General features: G+C 40.3%; 1 protein-coding gene across 10 annotated transcripts in view; it reads right to left on the bottom strand.

The window, feature by feature from the left end:
* Positions 1–17,246, bottom strand: part of LOC131691328 (FHIP family protein AAEL005291-like) — a 44,076-nt gene that overhangs the window by 5,470 nt on the left and 21,360 nt on the right. For 8 of the 10 annotated variants that reach the window (XM_058977619.1, XM_058977624.1, XM_058977625.1 and 5 more), the window contains exons 3-10: positions 9,441–9,643; positions 9,098–9,367; positions 8,645–9,041; positions 7,104–7,304; positions 6,145–7,039; positions 4,699–4,877; positions 4,309–4,636; positions 3,715–3,753 (exon numbers count right to left, since the gene is read on the bottom strand). In XM_058977619.1, the coding sequence (XP_058833602.1) occupies positions 3,715–3,753; positions 4,309–4,636; positions 4,699–4,877; positions 6,145–7,039; positions 7,104–7,304; positions 8,645–9,041; positions 9,098–9,367; positions 9,441–9,643 (2,512 nt within the window). The remainder of the gene's footprint in view (positions 1–3,714; positions 3,754–4,308; positions 4,637–4,698; positions 4,878–6,144; positions 7,040–7,103; positions 7,305–8,644; positions 9,042–9,097; positions 9,368–9,440; positions 9,644–17,246) is intronic. The other 2 variants (XM_058977628.1, XM_058977629.1) reach the window with 2 other exon arrangements.

Genomic DNA, 17,246 nt, shown 5'->3' with positions numbered 1-17,246 from the left:
GTTATCGTGATACAATCGCCTAGTTGTCCGGTAATGCCGATAGCTGTTCCAACTGTTGACTTTTTCGAAGGGCTCGCTGTGTGACTATATTTGATCTTTTTGGGCGTGGAATCACCGATGCATATTCAATGACTGTAAACTTCTTCAGAGTAATTCAGGACTGGTTACAGAATAATCTTCCAGTAACATGACAACCTGTTTCCCCGGCGCCGAATAAGTCGACCCTGCGAGCCCTTGGCCGAAAACGAATTGCATTCCAAAGCAAACTTCGCTGTAAACAATCGCCGGCCACGAGTCACGACTGTTTATCTAGATGATAAGGTAGCGTCATCCACAGCAACAGCTTGTGAATTGTTTGCCAATCATTTCGCTTCCGTATTTGTTCCCTGTTCAGCATCTGATCAGAAAGTCAATATCGCATTAGTAACTGTTAATGCTTAGTCGTAGAGCAAGTTATATCTCATCAGACCAACATGACTTCATGCCAAGGCGATCCGTTTTAACAAATCTGATTGAATTTACGTCAACTTGCATCAGAAGAAAAAAAACCCAAGTGAACGGCTGTATACACGGATGTGAAAGCAGCTTTTGACCAAATCGACAATTCTCAAGAAGTTTTCCAAGTTAGGAGTGTGAGACAAGCTTACGTTATGGCTACGATCTAATCTTACGCACAGAACGCTTTAGGTGAAACTGGACTCTTGTGTATCGGCTCCATTTACTAATAAATCAGGTGTCCCGCAGGACAGCAATCTGGGCCCACTGCTTTTCTCACTGTTTTTAATGATGTAGCTGTTGTATTAGATTCCGAGTAGCTCATATTTGCCACCGAACTTAAGCTGTATATAGTCATCCATTCAGTCGAGGACTGCCGCCAACTGCAAATAATACTGGATGGTTTTGTGAAACGGTGTCGAAAGAATCAGCTTACTGTAAACATTGACAAATGCTCCGTGATGGTATTGCATAGGAAGAACGATCTGTTCATCTTTGCGCTACGAAGAGTCTGTTATCTGGGTGCAATTCTTGACCACAAACAGTTCTTCAATTCTCATACGATCAACATAATTGCGGAAGCAAATACGCAGTTGGAATTCATTTCGAAGAATTCACGGGATTTTACGAATCCATACTGTCAAAAATACTCTATACTGCGCATTGGTTAGACCTATACTCGTCAAACGTCTCGCCGGTGTGGTATCCGAATCATCTAACTTGGTGATTAAAATTGGAAACAGTACATAAAAGGTCCATACTCTTAGCTCTTAGGAACTTGCCTTGGAGTGATCCGCAAAATTTACCACCATATCGTGACCGTTGCCCGTTGTTCAATCTGGAGACCTTAGAATGTCGTCGTTGTGTCAAGCAAGCTACTACCTTGGTGAAAATTTAAATGTGATGCGCCCGAATTGATGTTCCGCTTAGATTTCCAAGTAGCAAGAGGAACACCAGATACATCATTATTATTGCCGGGGTTCCATCGGTCATTTTTTGGATAACACGAGCCCCCAAGAAGTGAATGATATGAAACTTTTCTCGTGCCGAGTTTGGTGACTCCTCGAAAATATTTGCAAGTAGAATAAGAAGATTTCGGATACTGTGTAATAAGCAATCTGATATGTAATTTTAATTGATTTTGTGCATCCTACATTTGACCTTGTGATCTTATTCGTTTTTACGCCCATTTATATTTAAACCCAAATCATTGAGACTGTAATGTCCGATGATAAATAAGTAAAACCCTTCTACAACCTCTTGTATTTGCTGGTAGACTTACCGGAGACAGTAACAGCAACACCTGTTGCGAGTAAAGGCTGATTGGTAATCTACGCACCAAGGTACGCACACATATTGGTAATGATTAAGCTGACCAACTCTGACGAAAAAATCCGTACACCATACCGCAACGAAGCGAAATCGTTCACCAAGCTCAGGCAAACGGTTTGCATAGTGTACGGATTTTTTCGTCAGAGTTGGTCAGCTTAGTAATGATAATGTACGCACCAAGGTACGCACACATATTTACCTGTACATTGAGCTCCCTACTTTCGTACAGTAGAGGTACTGTGCGACCGTATACAAATGACGTAGCTTTATTTCAGCGATTTTTGACCCCTCCCTCCCCCCTCGTAGCATTTTGTCACAAAGTTTTAACCTCCCCCTTGTAAATAACATAGCATTTATACCCCCCCCCCCCCTCCCCTACAACGCGGCCGGAAATGAAAATTAAATATTTTTACAATTCCTTTAAATACATGCCGGCTTTTATAGACATTTTCATTTCAACAGCAAATTGCGTGCAAAATAAGCCCATTTCATGACAAATACAGGGACGAATGACAACAAAGTTAAAGTCCCCACAAATAAAACTATCCTATCATGACAAATATAATGTTGATAGTTTTGTTTCCGAATTTTACATGTCATGGAGCATAAAGAGAAGTTCTCTCAGCCCACAATCCTGTAGCTGCCAATGATTCTAAGAAGCATACGTTCAACTAAATTACTAAATTTTGTTTGGTTGATTCCAAAAGCGAAGAGAAAATTTAATTGAGCTAACAAACTAAGTCTTCGAGTTAGAAAGATTAGCTAACTAATGCAGCAAGTTAAATCCAAACCGAAAAACTTACCACCTGAAAAACCGCATGAAAAGAAAATTGTGCGAATTAATTTTTTTTGGAATGGAGGAACACTCAATTGTTTTCTTTAATCAATGGGTTTTGAAGCCCGTAAAAATATTAAACTTAATGCTAAGTCGCACAGCTTCTGACCCTACCCTCCCCCTCATCACACTTCGTCACAAATTTGGTATACCACCCCTACTCCCCAAAATGCTACGTCATTTATGCAAAATGCCCCTATAATCTCTAACCATCTCATTTGTATGGGTAAAGGAAATATATGTCAGTTTTCTTGATATGCAAACTTCGCTTTTATGTTTTATTTTTGCTTAATATTTTTATTGCAAACATTTTAAATAAAGTGGTCAAATCTCTACTATGGAAATAAATTTCAATGTCGTTACCTTGAATTTTATTTCCATGGTAGAGGTTTGACCACTTTATTGAATATGTTAGTTTTAAAATTATTAAGCAAAAAAACATAAAAGCGAAAACTACATATCAAGAAAACTGACATATTTTTCTTTTACCCATATGTCTTATGTTTTACAATAAAACAATGAAAATTCACAACTATACATAGTATGGTACGTACACAGTATACCGAGAATATGCTATCGATATCCAAGGGGAACACTAATCTTATTATTTGTATCAACTGTGCATCAGGAATGATCACATATTCGTCACGTTCTCTGTCGAAGTTTAGACAAGAAACTACTCATATACATTAAAGACTTTTAAGAAATCAGAAATTAACTTAAAAAAACTACTTTCTTTTTCTATCTTCAATAAATAAAAAAATTACCAGAGGAAGCATAATAAAACACACACAAACACACTCCCGACACCATACCATGCTCCAAATACTATATCAAGTGGTTGGATTACAACGATTACAACACAACATTAGCTATAGGACAGGGCGTAAAAGTCCATTTTTGAATAGACCTCTTTCTCCCGGGACAATGTCGCTCAGCCAAATGTTTCTACGACTACAGTAAATTTATTATAGTAGTAAGTAACCATTTAACAACCAAATAAAAACTTACAGAATAAAATAAAAACGATAAAACAGATGCATGATATTTACCAGTAAAAAATTGAAATACTTGTGCTATACCGGATGAAGCTGAGGTACGGGTAAAGAAAAACGAAACGGTGAATTCAAATATGCTTTTCCAACTTTCGTGAAGTGAGTGAACTTTACGCGCTTCTCTTGTGTAGTAAAAAAAATAGTTAATTTGCATTTAATGACAATGAACTGTAAAATGACAATGTTTAAAAGTAGTTACAAACACAAACCAATGGTATATATTGAAAAAATATTACAATATTCTGCGTGACAGCCTGACTGACTAATTGAAAAAACGCAGATCTCAACCTCACCTATCGAATCCGTTTTACGCATTCACTGATTGACAAACAAAAGCGAATAATTCAGCAACAGAAACAACACAAGTGATGGACAAACACTACATACTAAAATTACTAAAAAAATGCTTTTTTCGCTTTATCTCGTTAATTAAAGCATGAGGCGAGGCTGCGTCGATAATCGGTGTTAATTTCTAACCGAAAAGCAAAGCTCGAAAACAAAATGAAAATCAACCAAAAAGCGCGTGAAATAAATCTCAACGTGGTCGACAATTTTTGATAACAGATTTAACTAGAACACATTCAAACTTACCGGATGATCCCGGCCGGCGGAAGAAACCGGAGAACGAGTTACTTATACTTTTCCGCTTGGCATCGTTTCGTTTGAAGGGATCGTAGGACGAACTCGGCGTTAACTGCATCGGTGTCGTTTGCGACATACCGGAGGTCATCGGAATGCTGCTGATGCCGCCGCTTAGCTGCAGCTTACTACCGGTACTCGACTCGATGGCATTTTTTCTCATATTAATAAGCTGAAACTCACGATCCACTAGAAAGGATCGCGCAACGTCCACGATTTCCAGCGATTCGTCACAATCCGGCAATTCGGCGTCGATTTGTTGTTTAAGGATTTTGAGTACCTGAATAAAGAAATTCGAGAGGTTTAAAAAAAATGAATCTGACACGTGTAAACGGTGGCTACCTGATGGAAAGATGGCGTGTCGGAAGTGGTGGGAATATCGGGTCGCAACAGAATCGAGTGCAGCAGCGGCAAAGGGAACCACGCCAGATGGCTGATGAGTCCGGTTAGGTGCAGGTTTACGTACAGACAGTTGCTGGTGAAGGTTTGCAGCTTGCCCCATATGGCCGTCAGAAAGGGACCTACGGAATAAAGGAGGACATTGTATCATGGTTATCAGATAATAATAAGAAGGCAATTTTACTGTAAGCATGTAGGTATACAGTGGGGACCCGATTTTATGAGCAACCGATTTTATCAGCCCCCGATTTTATTTACCCCCGAATGTATCAGCTTTTTGACCCGATTTCATCAGCTTCATATGAAAATTGATAGTTGGTAGTTTGATGGGCTCTAGCAGACGAACCAAGTTGAATTAAAGATCCGAAAATGCAAAAATAACAATATTTTTTTTAATTTTGTGCTGTCAGACCCCATTAAGGGGAACTTAAAGTGAATAATCAGAAAAGCTTGCAAGGCTATATCTAAGGAACAAAGAAGAATATTTTAAGAGCTTCGGTTTATTAAAAAGACAGAAAAATATATGTCCCGATTTTATCAATGTTCCTGTTTTATCAGCTTGAAATTCGACAAGAGGCTGATAAAAACGGGTCTTTACTGTATTGAATTGAAATTGGGCTGTTTCGAAGAACAACTGTCAACTGTTCCAGGGCAACTGGATTTCTGTCTCTAAATCTAAGTGCAGAAAGGTGTAACGAGGGTCTACTTGGTCTTACTGTGCACATCATATGGTAACTAAATGGCCAACGAATTAGCCAGGCGGGGTTCATTAAACATGTTTGTTGAACCAGAACCATTTTAGGTAAATCTACCTGTGCCATTAAACTAGAACTTTCAGCTTTGGCAAGAGACCAACTATTAAACGCTTAAATTCATACATTCAGACACAACCAGAGCAAAAAAACTTATGGATCTAAACAAAAAAATATACGAATACGAATAATCACAGGTCTATTTATATGGTCCTGCAAAGTATCATCTGAAAAAAATGGCAAAAGTCAAGATGACATTTGCTGAATCTGTAACTACGAGGCCGAGAGCTCGGACCATATTCTATGCCATTGTGCAGTACTATTTCTTCGCAGGAAGCGATACTTCGGAAGGCATCTTATGATGCCTTCCGAGGTATGGCCTACCTGTCCCAAACGGACTTTCAGCTAAATTAATAATGTACTACCCGGTTAAGACGACACATGTGAACAAACAAACAACTTGATTGCAACTACATTGGATTCGGGCAATTTGTAACATGTAGAGCAAATTGGGGCAACTACAAAAGATAACCTGAATAGTGGTCGCAGTGGTAAAGTAACTTTCGACATTTCTTTCGAAACCACTCTCTAAAAAAACTTAATTGTCACGACCTAATAAGTAAAATGCAGTACTCACCCAAACTAACGGTCCCCTGCGCAAACAGGTCCTCGGACAAATCAAGATCGACTATGGTTTCCTCCCTCACGCTGGAAATCTTCCACGATTCGTTCCGTCGACCGTCATCGCTTCCGGTGCACAAATTTGTGATGTTCAAACTCTCGTACCCACTGCTGTCGCCCAAAGATTGCAGACTGTCCAACTGTTTCGTAGTAGCCGTCAACTGAGTGACTCCCGGATGAAGCCCTGTCGTACCGAATATCGTTGGCGATTGGCACTGATTAGAGCGATCCGACTCGCCCGTTTCCAGGCCACTATCCGGACCTGTGACAAACTCTTCCAGAAAGTTTTTGATCATTTGTACTTTATATGTTCGAACGTCATCCGTCGTTCCGCTGGTACTGGTTGGATTAAGACTATTACTACCGCTATTACCGTTTTGACTATTGCTGGTGCCGTTTAATGATTGTTTGCTCAATTTTTGGTAACGATACACATTATTCCACTGATCACAGACATGCTTGCATTGTCCAATTCGACTACGAGCTTCCAACAGGTAAGCCTGGTAGCTAGCGAGCAACGTTTCACCCGTATTCAGCCCGTAGTGGTTCCAATTGGCGCCAATGGTTTTGCTAATATTTCTCCCATTGTTCTGGCCGCTGGCTCCGAATGATGTCATTGTATTATTATTGTTTATACTTAACACGTTGTTAACTTTTTTCATAATTTCGGGTGTGATGTTCAGAAAGTGCTCCACAGACTGGCCGTAAGGGTCCATGCGATTTACCTTGTAACGATGTGATATTGGTACATGCTGACAGTTGAGTAGATATTTTAGAACAAGTTCCAGCATGATGTCCTCGCAGTTGAGACTGAGTAGGGTGTCGAACAGGGACAACGCTACCATACAAAGCTGGAAAGAGATAAAGAAATATATCGCTTATATTTCGGTCATCTGAAAATAACATTCTTCTTACCCTCGAATCTGTACTATTGAGTCGATCCACCAGGACATCCAGTATTCGCTGTCCGTCGAACTTTTCCGTATCCAGTAAAAATTTCACGATTATCTGAATCAAGCCCGGCTCGGTAACAGAGCGGATGATCAAATCCAGATAGGCCATTGCCGAAACCTGCGACTCGACGTTAGTCTGCAATTGACTTCTACCTTTAAATGTCTATGCACCGGTCATTGGGAGGTTTTGTTTATTCAAGGTTCATTAATTGTTTGAGGAGCAGGGAGTTTTAAAGGAACGGTTTTAAATACCGGAGAAATGTATATGGATAGGATTTAGGTGGAGGAAAAAGAAAATTATAATAATGTTAATATTAGTATTTGTAGGTCTAGGCGAGTCAGAAACAGATCCAGTTTCACGATACCGGCTCCCGGTGGTACATTACTTGACGAGCAATATTATAGAAATGAAACAGAAGGTTGTGCGATGTTACTATCCGTCACCGAAACTGGCGATTTAGTTTTTTTCAGGATATGGCAAACTGTTGAACAATTCGCTATGCCTGTTTTTGTGATATGTGATTCTAAATAACAATACTGGTGGGTTACTTCTAATTACATAAATAGCATATTTTGAATGTGACAATAAACCAAAACCGTGAATAATAAGAGCTATTGGAGGAAGATATGCCAATTAGTTACTAGAAACTATTTAAGCACTAAATAAACATCTTTTGTGAGTTTCGTTGTGCTTCAACAATGAAGCTATAGTGGACGTTATTTAGACATTTCTAAAATGATTATAAATTGACCAAAGGGTCGAATTGACTTGATCTATAAATAAGCTGACCAACTCTGACGAAAAAATCCGTACACTGTGCGAACGATTACGCTTCGTTGCGGCATGGTGCACGAATTTTTTCGTAGAGTTGGTCAGCTTTTTGAAAACTTCTGAAAGCTTCTGAAAACCTAAAATTTTGATGCGTTTCCAAACCAAATGTAAAACGTAGTTAATTAATTGAAAGTCAATTGCCTCGTTAGGCTTACACTTTTCTTAATAGCAGCAATTCGCCTAAATATTGACAGATTTTAAGCATCGCTCATGTATTAGACTCTTTGGTCAATTTATGCTCGAATTACTTGGCCTACAATTGATGGATTTCACACAAATTTTTATGAATATCTTTGCTTCGCTTTGTTCGAAAAAAGTAAAATATGAAGCATCATATCGTAATATTACACCACATCATTCAAGCCAATGCTTTGACCATAGATAGCAGACGTCGCTGTAAACAACGAGTTTAAATGGAATCACCAAAACCCTTCAGAATAGCATACAGAATGACCAAAAGTAACCGGGAAACATTCTAATGACTATCAACGTACGTGTTAAGGATGTTATGGATGTTGGAATTTTATGAAGCTTACATAATGCAGATAAGATTTAGTTTCAGTCAACAATGTAACGAGCAAGGGGTAATCTAGGACACAAATTCCCCACAAACACTAATACGACAAACAGAAAAAAACAGATCAACGTTTACAGAACAAACTTCTTTTCACCTGTAGAATGGCGGGTCCAAGCACCGGCACCAGGAAGCCCTGATACAGGAAATCCAACAGCTGCTGTCGAATCATGCTGTGTGCGACCTGCACTACAGCGTTGCAGAACTCCAACGAATTCATGAACAGGGTAAGCCCAGGCATTTCGGTCACATCGTCCGTTGTTATCCGGTACCAGTCGATAGTTTTGATATCGATCTGATTTGGCAAACGAGAATACAGTCCTCCCAGACCGGTTACCAGAACCGGGCAGATCGACGAGTAGGTAGCAATGTAGGTTCCCACGTTGGAATTCTTCTGTGACAATGCCATGCACAGCAGCAGCGCATCGCGGGCTTGATGTCCCAGGGAGCCATCCCGGTGTACGTACGGTATCAGCAGGGAGAAGATAATGAAGCTGTGGATGATAGGGCATGAATTTGGAGAAATTATTTCAAAAAAACTTGAACTTACTTCGTGTGTCCTCCGGTGCCGTTTTGTTGGGCATTCGAAAAGAAGAACAGATCCAACAGGTGCACATTTTGCATAAGAACTACGCAGAGTTGATTGAGTAAGATAACCAACCGCTTTGCAACATCCGGAGGGTAGATTTCGTTTTGACTCGATGCCAGTAATTTGAGTAACGGCCTTAAAAATGGTTCGTGAACCAGTAGCTGGTGGCGACTGTGACTGACTAATGGCTCGTAGAACTTAAGTTGTTCCAGGCGCACTGCATTAGCGTATCTGGGGAACGAATCAATTGATGTCATTAATTTTAGCTATGGCACATATCATAATTAAAAAAAACAATACAAACCTTCCTGTTTTGATACCCCATTCGTACAATTTATCGAGTAGATTCTCGCTCAGTAGGTGTTCTAGGCAAGGTGCTGATGGAACTGGTGCTCCTGGTAGGCTCACCTTATTACAGTGATGTAGTTCCACTAACAGTAAAGTAGCCATATGTTCTAGATGAGTCACCACGCCGAGAACGTCGTCATGCGGATGGCCACGATTGTTCTGCAAGCAAAGAGAGAATGCAAATTACTTTTGTGTAAATTTACAAGCAAATTTAAACAAGTAAAATTTTCCAAGAGAAACTCCGCATTTAGGTATCGACCAAGTTAGGTGGTAACGTAGAAGTTGGTGCTCACAATGCATATCGTTTATAGACCTGAACGGATCGACATATGGTGGTTAGATCATTCGACAGCACTCGGGCAGTGGGTAAAATAAACACGTTTCGTGTGCATTTCTTTCTTTTCACTTAACGTCATATGTATTCGGTTGATGAACACTCGGTTGGAGCAACTTCCGAGAGCGCTCGATCGCCCACTAGTCGAAATGATGCTCCTTGACGTTGCAATATTAACGCCTCCAGCAGTTTCTCTGCATGGCTGGCGCCAAGAGTGGAGTGGCTTGGTGTACATCATTAAATTGAACACGAATTTGTGTTATGGTTTCAAATTTTAGCCTTGAATGGTTAAGGTTTGGAGCACATTTTTCAATTGTTTAAAAAGGGTTGTTCACTTGGGTGGAAATTCTTACGTTTTATGGCTGCTAAGCAACATAAGCAACTGCGAGAGAAAATTCCAACCGAATCGTCTGCTACAGAACACATCTGAACCATCTCTGGTTGCAACTTTGTTAGGAACCAGTTTTGGAAAATTTTCGACTGTTGGTAGAATTTGAGGTTATACAGTGAAGACCCGTTTTTATAGCCCCTTGGTGAATTTTAGCCTGATAAAATGGGGACATTGACAAAATCGAGACCGAAGCTCTTAAAATATTCTTCTCTAGTCCCTAGATATAGCCTCATAATCTTTCCTGGTTATTTAGCTTAAATTTCTCTTAAGGGGATCTGACAGCGCAAAATTTAAAAACATGTCAATTTTTTTTGCATATTTCGGATTTCGCTAGAGAGTTACCCCATATCACTAGAGTTCCCGGTCATGCCGCAATGTTGTCCAGTGGATCTTAGTTTTTTTTAATTGGTTCAATTGAAGGCATGCACCTAGACTGCTGGTACCAATGATAGGGACTTTCGGAAGTGACCGATGCATTATCGTGCGAGCGCCTTACTCATATAAATAAATGTTATGCGATCACTGAGTGTCATATAATATTCGATTCGAATGAATTTTCACAAACCAAGCCTCAAATGGAAGGTGGATGTTGCACTTCCCATCAACCCCCTATCTATACACTAACACACTCTTCAGACCCCATTCGCTTCATCCACTCCACATACCGAAATAAGTGAGGGAGTTTCCGGCGCATCCTCCCCCTTCATACTTATAAATCGGCCTCCCCTCCTTTCCCAAAATTCCACAATACGTTAACATGCAGATAACATTGAACTAATGCTAATTAAGGTAATTAAATTTATTATTTTTTATTTCAAGTTTGTCAGCGTCGACATGTTACTCATTAAGTTCGTGTCAGTCGCCCGCTTGTATATACGTACCAAGTGTAATAAGAACGTAATGGACATTTCCAAAATTATATAGAACATAACCAGCCATTGAATCATAGTTTGGATAAATTAATGTGTAAGGTACAATTGAACCAATAGGTAGATTTAAACAGGATTTTCGCACAGCTTTCACTATTAACACGTTTTTCTATCGATTCCGCAACAAACACGCTTTTTACATGGTACTCGAAGGAACTTTCCAGGTCCAGGTCGCAAAGGTGTTAGTTTTTTTTTTATCCCTTTGTGGGCAGCTAGGGCCGAGGGTGGTGGCTAGCGGGTTTCATACATCCTTGACCTGACGGACAAAGCTATGGTGCCTTGAACACAGGCAACGCAGATCCAAGGCCATCATTGAAATGATAAGTTCTGCGTTTGAGATGTACTTCCCCCGGTTGCCAGACGAATACCTGTAATTATTACTTGTTGCTTTGTATGTATGAATCTAATGTTCAGTCCTGGGTGGTGTATGCGTGGAAGGTGTGGTTTTTAGCGTTCGAGTCCAGGAGTGCATATCTGTCTGGGTTAGCGTGGGCGTTTACTAATTGTGTAATAGTGTGATCGCTAAAGGCTCGAGCATATGAATGCCAGCGTGTCTCCAACTTTGCGTGCATAAATCCGGTTTTAGATCCGTGTTGCCATTCGCACATTCACGTGTATTCTCGAACGATCGCGCGCGGACCGTGAATCTAATAATTAATTTTCAGTGTATGGTAGAGAAACGTGTTGTCTAGTGAATATGAGCATCATTCCCGATCGGTCCAACTGAAGGCATGAGTCTAGGCTGATCGAGAGTAGAGAATTCCGAACGTAGCCGGTCTATGATCGCGCGAGTGGTGGGTTAATGCTGTTGTAAAGTTATAGGTGCTGAAAAGTTCACTTAAGTAAAGGGGTGTTGGCGAAATTGCGAGCGTAGGTGTGTGTGGATGATTGAAATTGTAATGTAAGTTCGCGTTTTTGACCAGGTTTGTGTTATCGCGAAAGTTAGGGGCGTTTGCACGTTTTGGATGTGAATGTATATGGGAGAATATGCAATTGACTGTGCTAGTGAATATCAGTATGAACCCAACTCAAGATACAGTAATAAAAGGAAAAATAACGTGCCGAATGCTTCTTTTTTTAGGTCAATAACCGTGCATTGAAAAATGCTCAAAAACTCTGAACTAGGCCCCGTCGAGTCCAGTCTGTCCGTCTCGTCCTGTCGTGTCTGGGGTTTCCAGGTTACATGCATTCACCAGATGAGACTAGCTTATGTTAGCTTACTTGTGCACTCTTTTCGTAGAATCGAGGCGATCATCGAAATGAATGCACTTGGCCCAGTCACCTGTCAAGCATTTGTGTATTTGTGTGTGTTGAGATATGTGTGGAGCCTGTAAATAATATTTTAATACGAATATTTTATACTTCAAAACAAGAAATGTGTAATATACTACTTGCAGTTTGTTGATCGTTCCTACTTATCTGATACCATCGAGTATGAGAATACATATCCATTGTTCTAAAACCTGGCGACGTCCGATGGCAGAGAAGAATCATTGTTGGCAGCAATGTTGCTCTTCTCGGATGTATGAGCTCAAAAAGGTCATCACAAGAAAATAACGCATGAGACCGAAAATAAATAAAAAAAATAAAATAAAGGGAAGAGTTAGTATTGTTATTGAGTATTAATAATATGCCGATTTTTTTCGAGAGTTGTCCTACTGGAACTGTAGAGCTAATTGATTTAATTAAGGCATGGACCTAGACTTCTGGAATCGGGGATAGAGACTTCCGGACGCGAACGATTCATGAATGCGCGAGTGCGGGGGACTGTAGGTTCACGCTTGAGACTGCGTTTGAGTGATTACAAGTGCCGACACGTTCATATTATCACCGGGATGTTATAATGTCTGGAAGAGCGCGAGTATAGGTTGCGTGGATGGTCGCGAAGGGCTCAAGCATTTTGATATTTTTTTTGTCGCATGTATGTGACTTTGCATTCGATTTTTATGTAGTTTCACGCGAACACGGGCATTTGGAGGTTCACTCTCGAGACCGGGATTGTTAATTTATAAGTGCTAAACCATTCACTAAGTCACCAGGGTGTTATACTTTTTACGAGATCGTGGGTGTAGTCGTGCGTGGATGATCGAGAAGGACTCGAGCGTTTGTATGTGGACGTTTTTGTCGCGTGTGCTAGTAACTTCGCGTGGACACATTATTTTTATAAGCGTGTGGCCATTCGCATGTTCGCGTATTCTTCAACCATCGCACATGGACGTCTTGTCTAGTTTTTATTTCTATTGGTCCAACTAAAGGCATGAATTTGGGCTGCTATGATCAAGGGCGGAGACTTCCGGACGTGACCGATTCATGATTGCGCGAGCTTAGGTTCTTAGGTTCCAACGTTCACCTAATCAATCGGGGTGTTTGAATATTGGCGAGATCGCGGGGGTTCGTATTTGTGACCAGGTTTGTGTTATCGCGTAGGCCACGTTTGTACGTTTGGAATGAGGTGCCTGCAGAGAGAATTGGGCCCTAAACCCACATTGTATATTATTTGACCATGGCAGTGGATAATAAAGGTCGCCAAGTTAAGTACTAAAATTGATCACAATGTAGCTTAACTAAAAAGAAAATAATCGTATCCCAAGTTTATGTGATATAATCACTGTAATACTGCTTTGGTGGAAAAGCCCCCGGACCACATCAAGGTACAGTATCATGCCGAGGGAGGTCCAGGTCGCAAAGGTGTTAGTGTAGCAATAATGCGTGCAGGAAAACCTATCGCCTACTACATGATCATCACACGCGGATCAGTTCAGGATATAACATTTAGTCAGAGAACATTGGTTACGCACTCAGGGCAAATCTCTAAGTCCTAATGATGTAAGCAACCGTTATACCACGGAAAAGTTTGTGCGGAGTTAATTGTAGAATTTGCGTTTCGACTTCGTCTCTTCAGAATCTGACACTAACTTCGCGACAGGACTAAACTAGCGCTGGATTGATCCTAACTCCAAAAAACGAAAACACTGTTTGTCTTTCTGAGCAAGCCTCTAGCCCTGCGTGATGTCCCGTAAGAAAAGGAGTTCTGCTTAAGCTAATGATAATTAATGAAATCGAAGCTTGTGTGGAGGCTGTTAAGGAATTTTATCTACTACTATCTATTAAGCGGGGATGGTATGCACCTCAGAGCAATAAAAGAGAAGAAGAAAAACGCTCTTTGTACTTTTCATGCGAACCACCGCTCTTCTCTTTTACTCTTTTCACCAGGGATGCGAACGGTACCGATAAACTACATATTTTCCGGTATATTTACATTTGCACAAGCCGGACAGCCCGCTACAGCGACGCATCACTGCTGCTGCTGCCAGAACGGTAGCCAGACCAGGTTCACTTTCAGGTACACTTTCCGTACAGCAGTAAAATACATTTTTGTTTTGCTGCTGTACTCCGACTGCTCGATGAGAGTGTGGCGCAGTAAAGTTTGGCCTCTCGCTTTGTACACTCTTCTCTGCTCATTCAAAGAGAAAGGACCGCACACGAAAGCGTTGATGCCGGTTGTGGCGTAAATGAACCGCATTTATTGTCGTTGTATGCAGTTAAAAATATTAAATAGATTAAAAATATTAAAAGTGTAATGTAAGGAAAAAGAAACAGTACCGCTCGCGTCTAGTGGCTGTACTAGGGGCGATATTTTTTATCATGTTACTGCTTTGCACACGTCCTGCAGAAGCAAACGGCAGCAGCGCCGAAGAAGAAAGGAGAATGTAGGCAAAAATATTACAGTCGTAGAAAAGGAAGGCATTTTGCATCCTTGCTCTTCACTCCGATGTGTGTTGCTCTCATGTGTGCGCACATAAAAGAGTCGAAATAAAGAGGCCTTCGCCTTCCTCCTTGTTTGCCAGTGAGAAGAGGCACAAAAGAGTGGCTCTTTAAGGCTCAAGTTACCTCAAGGCTTGGTAGTATGCGTAAGAAAAATTGTGTTCAGCTTTGCCACCAGATTATCCATTTAAACCTTTTCAAAACTCTAAAAGAAGAATATCAGTCGATTTATTAGATCATCACGATTCAATTCATGCAAAATACCTGCTGGAAAAACCATCGGCTTAGCTGGATGGTGCTTTTGAAAAAGTGGCTGTGATTTTTTATCACACTACCACACCGAGCTGGGGTACGCAACACAACTGCGCAATGAAAAAACCACAGCCACTTTTTCAAAAGCACCATTTAGCTAAGCCGATGGTTTTTCCAGCAGGTATTTTGCATGAATTGAATCGTGATGATCTAATAAATCGACTGATATTCTTCTTTTAGAGTTTTAAAAAGGTTTAAATGGATAATCCGGTGGCAAAGCTGAACACAAATTTTTCTACGCACACTACCAAGCGTTCAATTCTAACACATGCTTAAAAAAGGTAACTTGAACCTTAAGGTGACTCTTTGTGCGAAATTGCGTATCTCTTGGTGCACAGTTCTTTCTCTTTTTCGTTTTAAGCTTCTCTTTTTGCGGGTGATCTGCACTTCGCAGTGTTTTTTGCTGCTCTTTTTTTCATCGCTTTTTCGCTCCTTGTGTACCTTGTGTGAGCAAATAGCCAAATAAACAAACCTGTTATTAAGTTACTATTATAAATCTATCTATTATGTTACTGCTCTAAATTTGAAACGCGTTACGCATTATGTTGTTTTAAAACAACATTGCGCATATAAGGACTAAGAACAGAAAACAAATAAGAAACGAGAACCGCAAGAAAACAGTGCCAATGACGACATGAATGTGAACCATAACACAAGAGAAAGCAGTAAAAATGTTTTATTCCACCTAGTGATTCAATTATACCTTTATCTTTGAAATGAGGGGTGTTTTGAAGTTGACCAATTTTTTATCGTAACACCCTTTAATCAGCGGGGAGTGTTCATGAAGGGAGGGGGTGATGGCGACGCCGTGTGATGGTAATGGGACGGTGATGAGAGTTGTTAATAGGGACATATAAACCCCAAGCTCAGCCGCTACCTTTTTTGCCATGAGAAGTGGGTGAAAGGACGGGAAGAGAGGAATACCCAGTAATCTCTAGCTAATTGAATGTCGTTAAAATGTGTCCCAAAAATTACTGAAAAATTCTCCGCAGGAAATTACAAAAGATTTCAAACATTGATACGACCCACAGTTCGAGGAAGTTACAGTTCACCTTTTACTTTGAACCAAATGCATTCCAAATTCTAAAGCAAGAACTGTATTTTGAGTAACAATAACTGAAAATATCGCATTGCGGTAAAGTTAATTTGTGGGTGATTTGTAAAGCGTTTAACTAGGTATTTTAAACTAGATTCAACCCGTTTCACCGGATTCATAGACAACACTGATCAATGTAGCCTGTCCAACAATAATAATAGCAAGGTAGCCGCTGAACAGAAAGGAGCTGAAGCAAAGCGATAAAACCGCATATAATCTTTTTTTTTTTGCTTCTATCGCAATATTATCCAGTTTTGTTTTGGGTCGCTGCTTTCACGCTTTGCATGTAGGTACCACCCATCTGCGCCATAACTCGATTTGTTATGCTACTCATCCGTCATTGTTACTGTGCTGTGGCGAATAATCTGCATTTTGCTTATAGGGTTTGAAAAAATAGCCGTGAGGAAATGTGGAGCAATACCACCACCCTAAGATTGATGGGCCATACATTTTTAATCTTCTGAAAATCGTCAAAATGTAGTGATTGCCGAAGGATTAAAGGAAACATTGATGTCAAAATCTACCTCACTTACTGATAATCGGCAGATATTGTACATACATACAAACAATGAAGACTCATTTTGTTCAGTGTTTTGGTGTATTTTAGGCCTACTAAATTGGGATGTTTACAAAATCGGAACAGGTTTTTGTCGTGACAAGCCACTTATCTTTCAATATAGGGGCCGCTTTCAAAATTTCGGAGGAAGAGTTGTGTAAGATTTGAAACGTTCTTGTCTTTTGTTGTACTGCATGGAATTGATCGATTCTTCGCCATTTTGTTGAAAATATGTTCAGCAATGTTGCATTAAATTTGGAAATATGTATAACATGCAAAATCGAAAATCAGGAGAAGCCAATTAAGCTGCTTTATTCCACAATTTTTGGCATTTTCTTGTGTTTCCTGTTGTTTGCATTTGGACTACTCTCTCGCCACG

This window comes from Topomyia yanbarensis, chromosome 3 (genome assembly GCF_030247195.1).
Source record: "Topomyia yanbarensis strain Yona2022 chromosome 3, ASM3024719v1, whole genome shotgun sequence".
Taxonomy (NCBI): domain Eukaryota; kingdom Metazoa; phylum Arthropoda; class Insecta; order Diptera; family Culicidae; genus Topomyia; species Topomyia yanbarensis.
Note: the sequence above shows the minus strand (reverse complement) of the source record. Positions and strands in the feature narration are given on the sequence as shown.